Below are 6753 nucleotides of genomic sequence, written 5' to 3'. Positions count from 1 at the left end.
GGGAGAAAGAAGGGCTGCTTTTGCACAGAGAGTCAGCTCATGGGGCAGGGGTGCATGGCGTGATGGACACAGGGAAGAGGTAACTATGGGGAGGAAATGGGAGAGGAGCCGTTGCATTGTGGTAAACTGTGGTCAATGTCATGAGACAAAGTATATGTGAACCGTTGTATGGAAAGTGAATTTGCTTTGTAAACCTTCACCCAAATCACAATAAAAAAAAAAATGTCCAAGAATAAAAGGCCCTTACCAAAAACCAAACTCACTGCTGTCGAGTCAAGTTGATGCATAGCGACCCCTCCTTGGGTTTTCAAGGGGTATCTCTATGGAAGTAGTAGGAAGAACTATTTTTAAGTGGCAGTACAATCTCACATTGTAAGACCACAAGAAGGAATGGTTTAAGCATAAAAAGAAGTATATCTAAAGGAAACTATCCAAAAAAAAAAAAAAAAACCCCAAACCTCCTACCGAGTCAATTCCAACTCATAGCAATACTCTAGGACAGAATAGAACTGCCACATAAGGTTTCCAAGGCAGTATATCTTTAAGGAAGCAGACTGCCACATCTTTCTCCCACAGAGTGGTGATGAGGTCTATCTGCATACTTTTTGGTTCACAGCCGAGTGCTTTAACCACTGTGCCACCAGAACTCCTCCAAGGAAACCACAAGAAAGCCAAAAGAAAATTCAGTCTTCAGACAGCTAACTGGAATCCATATCATATCGCACAGAACTAACCTAAGGCAACAGGCCACAATTTATTTCATTGCGTTCATTCCGAGAACGTCAGATATAAACTATTATCTGGGACCTGCTTCTGTACAAGAAACATACTTGGCTCTATTACAGTTTTAAACCCTAAACCACATGTGAAAAAAAAAAACAAAGGTACAAGGTAGAATTCAGGCTGCTTTGAAAATATTCTATCTATTTTAAAAGGCGAAAATACAATGTATAGCAAGAACACAATAAAGAGACTGACCTCTGCCTCCAGTGAGCTATCTGGTATAGGAGGCATCTATACAAGTCTCTGGACTTCATTTTACTGATGTGTGACACAAGGAGGTGGTATCAGAGTAAGGCACTATAATCTGGCAGCCTTGTTGGAGGAGGCACAGTTGTTGGGACCACAGTGTTTCAAAATGCTCAAATCTGCAGGACAAGGACTCTCCAGCCCTCCTATCTCTCTGCTCCCTCCTGTCTTCCACACACCCCCTTCCTGATACAATGCCAAAAGTGCCTGATCCCTACTGACAGGCAAGTCTGCAGCCTCTGAGGACACAAACTTGAAAGCGCCATCCAATCCTGCCATCCTACGGTCCTGTCTCTTACTGGCAGGATTTTCAGAACCGTTTCTCTGCTAATTGTGATATTGAGCTGTTAGATGATAAGAACAAATTGGGTAATTAAATACCATCAATCTCTTAAGGCTGTGAACCCTGTAGATACAGAATCAAAATATCTAACTTTTAAACTAAAATACACAAGTAACTGTTATTATCCTTGGAGAGAACAAGTAAGAGAGAAAGAAGGGCTGCTCAGGCACAGGGAGACAGCTGAGGGGGTAGGAGTGCATGGAGGGATGGTCACAGGGAAGCGGTACCTATCAGGAGGAAGTGGGAGAGGAGATGTTGCATTGTGCTAAATAGTGGTCAATGTCATGAGACAAAGTGTATGTGATCTGCTGTTTGGAAAGTGTAATTGCTCTGTAAATTTTCACCCAAATCACAATACAAATAAAAATTTAATAATAAAAAAAAGAGTAACTATTATCTGTGATTTTCTGAGTCAAAACCACACTGCTTATTTACTTCTTACTTGTGCTCTATCAGTGGATCTGATATTAAAAGTCTCTTCCAGAATTTCTACACCCTTGTTTCTGCAAAGAAGTGTGGTTGAGTATAATACATACTCTTTTTCCCAAATAATTTTTAGGCAAATTCATATGTTCATTTTTATAAAATGGTTAGAATGCCATGAGAGCAATGATATGAAAAATCTCACTAGAATCAAGATGAGAATGGACCTTTTTTTTTTTTTTAAAATGGACTGGGCCAGGAGAGGGAGGACAGTATTCCATTGTCATCTTTAACTTTCAATTTCAAGCCCATCATCCCAGCCTTCATGTCATGTAGGCCTTGCCGAGTTAAGTTTAAGAAACTTAACTGAAAACACACACACACACAAGCACACATACACATATACTAACTTTACGAGTCAGCGGATGGCAGCTGTCTCCTACTTTGCCCATAGGTGTGCAAATCCTTATGCTCTTAACCCAGATACTAACAGCACAGCACATGCCTCCACCACACTGAGGATCCTTGTCGCAGGCCTGAAATGCAACAAACAAACAGATAAATATAGATAGTGGGAAAGACTTAGGGTAAGGAAATCTAAAATTAGCAGTAAAAATTATCTTTACACTATGATTTTAATAACCACATATATGAAAAAGGAATTATAATCTTCATTTGCTTGCATATATTTACAATAAAATATGATAGATTTTCCCACTTTTTCAAAAATGGACTAAATAACAGTCCCTGGATTATGAAAATCTAAAACACAGTTTTTTAAAAAAGAAAAATATCAGCCTTCTTTTTCTAGTGCTTTACAGTGAGTTGGCTATGAACTTGAAGAATGAGTCCATATTAGCCTTATATCATACGTAGCCATTAATTACCAAACACAGACCACTACCATAGAGTTGACTCTGACTCATAGCGACTCCACAGAACTGAGTAAAACTGCCCCACAAGGTTTCCAAGGCTAAAATCGTCACAGAAGCAGACTGCCTCATCTTTCTGCCCTCGAGGGGCTGGTGGGTTCAAACAGTCAACCTTTTGGTTAGTGGCTGAATGCCTTAACTACTGAGTCACCAGAGCTCTTTACGTGGCCATTACAAAACAAAAACAAAAACAAAAAAACACCTCACTGCTGTCAGATCCAACTCATAGCATCCTCTTCTTGGGTTTCCAATGTGGTATCTCTTATGGAAGCAAATTGCCCAACCTTCCTTCCGAGGAGTGGCTGGTGGGTTTGAACCACCAGCCTTCTGGTTAGCAGTCACCAGGGCTCCTGCTCCTAATATAGCAAATATGTATTTAAAAAAATTAACTATGGAAGAATTTTCAAACTTTAATAAATAAGGAAAGACTAAATTTATTTGCATGAAAATGGATTAAAGAACTATTGTTCTTTCTTAGAACCAATAAAAAATTTGATTGTTTGAATGGTGTTCAATAATCTGTTTTGTTAGCAATTATCTAAAAACTGTCTGACTCTGTATGGCAGAAACTACAGTCTATAATTTAGACACAAATTTAAATGTACATTTATTAGTAATAACTAACATAGTCCTTTAAAGTTCTCAAGTTTCAGGAATAGACATAACTCTCAAAACAAATATATGGAAATATTATTATCACTTTTCATTAAAAGTTACCAACTTTTTTGCTCTAGAGTTTATTTACTTCCCATATTTGAATTTATCAGTCTATTTAAAAGAAGTATCTGGATTTTAAAAGCTACAATTTTCACCTTAAGGATTTTAGTCTTTTATAAGAACATTATCTAAATGTTTTCATTTTCCAATTCTCTCTCTCTATGTCAGAAGTCATGTACACATGACTAATGCAGTCATATCTTGGTTTTAAGAAATCTGTGCAGACATATGAATCAATTCCAAACTGACATATACATATACTACAAAAAAAGTGTAAATATTTAAGGTGGAGGTTTCAGCCAGTACTTTATTTCAACAGATACTGAAGACTCCAAATTACAAAACCCCACTAGCCCTTTTTTATAAGATAGTTAAAATCCAGCCAAAATCTTTTAATATTCAATCCTTTCAATGTTTTTTATCTAACAGACAATATATCTAGGTAAATTACTGAGTTTTCATTTGCATCTAGCTGGTCCCTGTCATGAAGACATAACTAGATTTCTTTATTGCTATGTTGCTTTCGAGAATTTTTTTTTTAATTATCTTATTGTAACAATGAGTTAAAGAACCACCACCATTACAGTACACAAAAATAACACACAACTATATAATACACACCTGTATTAAACTTCTCTAAGATAAACATCCAACATGATAAAATTTCATTGTGTAACAAAAAGTTTCAGTTCTTGGCAATATTTACAAAGAACTGCCCAGGTTTATATATTTTTAATTAGACAGCTGTTTACTAATGTCCTTCATCCTTAACCCACTGAAGATCTATTCAAATAGTGTTGTCCTGTGAATGGAACAAAAGGACTTATATTGCAAAGAAATCTTGGGCTCAAAGGATTAGGAGAAATTTAAAATAAACCAGCAGGGGAAGAGGAAAAAACCAATCATGTTTCAATTCTCATGAATTAGAAAGCCCTTTAAAAACTTTCTTTCAACCAGATTGACTGCTTCTAACAAAGCTGCGCAAGTAATTTTTTTAAGCTCTAAATTATTTTAGTAAGGTCACAAAAGAATATAATTAAATGTCTATTGGGTAAAACCAAATACTGTTCGAGCACAGGGCTTTGAATATGCTACAAGCCTATTAACTCACATAGAGACGACAGAACTTTATTTTCTCAAGACAGTGATATTTCTTTTAAAGGTTATTTCATTACTAATGTATCATTATTTAAAACAGAGAAATTTTACTTAAAGCCTTTAACATGCACTTAGATAATGGAAGTAATTTAATGAAGGTATAAATTAATTCCACTCTTAAAAGAGAGAGTGTGTATAATTCAGTTGAACAACCAGGAAATGGTAGCAGTTTTGCATTGTTGATGCAAATTAGAGGAGCTCTGGTGATGCAGTAAAACTGTGGCTGCTAACCAAAAGGTCAGCTGTTCGAACCCACCAGCGCTCCACAGTAGAAAGATGAAGCAGTCTGCTTCCATAAAGATTTACAGCCTTAGAAACCCTATGGAGCAGTTCTATTCTGTCCTCAAGGGTTGCTGTGAATTGGATGTAAACCAGACTTAGACTTATTTTGTACTGTAACCTCATCGTTCAGATCCACACAAAGAAAACTGTTGATGGAAGTAGGAGAGAATTAAACTAGTCCCCCACATCCAAAGATGCCTTCTCTAAGCTAAACAATGTCTACACGGCAACTTACTCCATTACTTACACCAGACTACTGGAGGTGCTCTATAAGGCATTAGAAATGGAAAATCGTTAGAGAGAGAGAACCTCAAAAAACTGAAAAAGCCCTGGAACCCAGAAGGAAGCCACCACAATTGCTTTTCAAAGTGCAGACATGGTTCTGCACCATTATTTCAAAGGGTTTCTGCGGACAGTGCATCGGGAGCTAACTCTTTGAACGCAGTTTAAGACTCCCAGGATTTGGGGCATTCATCTTGCCCTATGGCATTTCAGTAAGGAACTCTCAAATGTTAAGGTCACAGGCTAGTGTGCCATGAGAGTGCTAGAGAAGACTCTGGGGTGGGGGTGGGGGGGGAAACTTCACTTTAACAAGCAAACACGGGAGAGCCTGTAGGTGTTGAGGAAATCAGCGAGAGAAGATGGTAGGGAGACGGTTTTAGCACTTTTCTTCAGGGCGCGCCCAAAGTCCCAGCCCATTTGCTGCTTTTGGAGCAGGGCAGGTACTTTGCCAAGTGTGCCAAGGGGCAACAGCGGCAGGTATCCCCGCCTGGTATGTCCCTCCCCGTCCCAGTCCCCCGGGCGCACCCTAGGCGGGCTGCGCCGGGCGGACAGGTGCGCCGGGCTGCTTACCCCGGTGATCACAGCGGCGTCCCCAGCGGGGGGCGTAAGCAGCAGCAGCAGCGGTAGCAGCAGCAAGAGCAGCAGCGGGGTGCAGCGCGGGCTCCTCATGGCGCCCCTGGGCTGGGCGACGGTTGGGGGCCGTTGGGGGCGCGGAGCCAGGGAGCTCCGTGGAGCGCGGAACAGTGGGCAGGCGCGGTGGCTCCGCGAGCCTCCCGGCCGTTATAAAGGCGAGCCTCGCCGTGACTCACACCGGCGCCCGCCCGGCAGCACGCGCGGGGGGCACGGCGCGGGCACACACCCTACGCCCCCATGTGCACACGCGCGCCCACCCCGGCCGGGCAGGCCTCCGAGAGGACCACGTGCCGGCGCGTCTCCCTCCGTCCCCGCCTCGGGCGCCACGCAGGCAGCGCCTCCCGCGGGGCGCCCCACTCCCTGCCATTCTCTCGCTTCTAGCCCGCGGTTGCCTTTCGCACGCGCCTGAATTGCTTTTGTGGTCTGAGATGCACTCGTTTGCTGTCCTGGTTTCCAAAGCTCTACGTGCTCGGCGCCAAAACTTGCAGCTCATTTGCTCTACAGATGTTTAGGGAGCGCCTACTGTGTGCCAGGCGCTGTGGACAAATTGGGGGTGGGGAGGTAGTTGAACAATAAGCCAGAAGCCTCTGTATTTGCCCATTTGTGCAGCAAGTCGTTACCCAGCGCCTGTTGGATGCCAGGTACTGGCCATGAACCAGGCAGCCACCAGATCAGTCCTCATGGCCGAATAACTTAGAAAAAAACATGGACAGCAGGGAAAAGAACAAAGGGAGAGCAAAGGCACCCCGGTCCCATATCCCTGACGACGTTTAGGGGTCTGTCGTTCCAGCTGTGGGAATCCTATTTATTTGCTTCATTTCAAATGTCTTCTCATATCTGTTCTCGACCCTTTCCTCTCTCATTTTCCTCACATGCATTCCCTCCCTTCTTTAGCATTGGGCCAGCTCTAGGCAGAGCAGTCAGAATGATGCCAAAGGGAAATGAAAACTCTGG

The 6753-nt window shown here is 42.0% G+C and overlaps 1 protein-coding gene across 1 annotated transcript in view; it reads right to left on the bottom strand.

The window, feature by feature from the left end:
- Nucleotides 1-5835, bottom strand: part of PROK2 (prokineticin 2) — a 43148-nt gene extending 37313 nt beyond the window's left edge. The window contains exons 1-2 of the mRNA XM_007947329.1: nt 5737-5835; nt 2206-2331 (exon numbers count right to left, since the gene is read on the bottom strand). Of these exons, the coding sequence (XP_007945520.1) occupies nt 2206-2331; nt 5737-5835 (225 nt within the window). The remainder of the gene's footprint in view (nt 1-2205; nt 2332-5736) is intronic.
- Nucleotides 5836-6753: the final 918 nt, after the last annotated feature.

The sequence above is a fragment of the Orycteropus afer genome, unplaced genomic scaffold, assembly GCF_000298275.1.
Source record: "Orycteropus afer afer isolate SDZICR_OR568_19922 unplaced genomic scaffold, OryAfe1.0 scaffold00180, whole genome shotgun sequence".
NCBI classification, from domain to species: domain Eukaryota; kingdom Metazoa; phylum Chordata; class Mammalia; order Tubulidentata; family Orycteropodidae; genus Orycteropus; species Orycteropus afer.
Note: the sequence above shows the minus strand (reverse complement) of the source record. Positions and strands in the feature narration are given on the sequence as shown.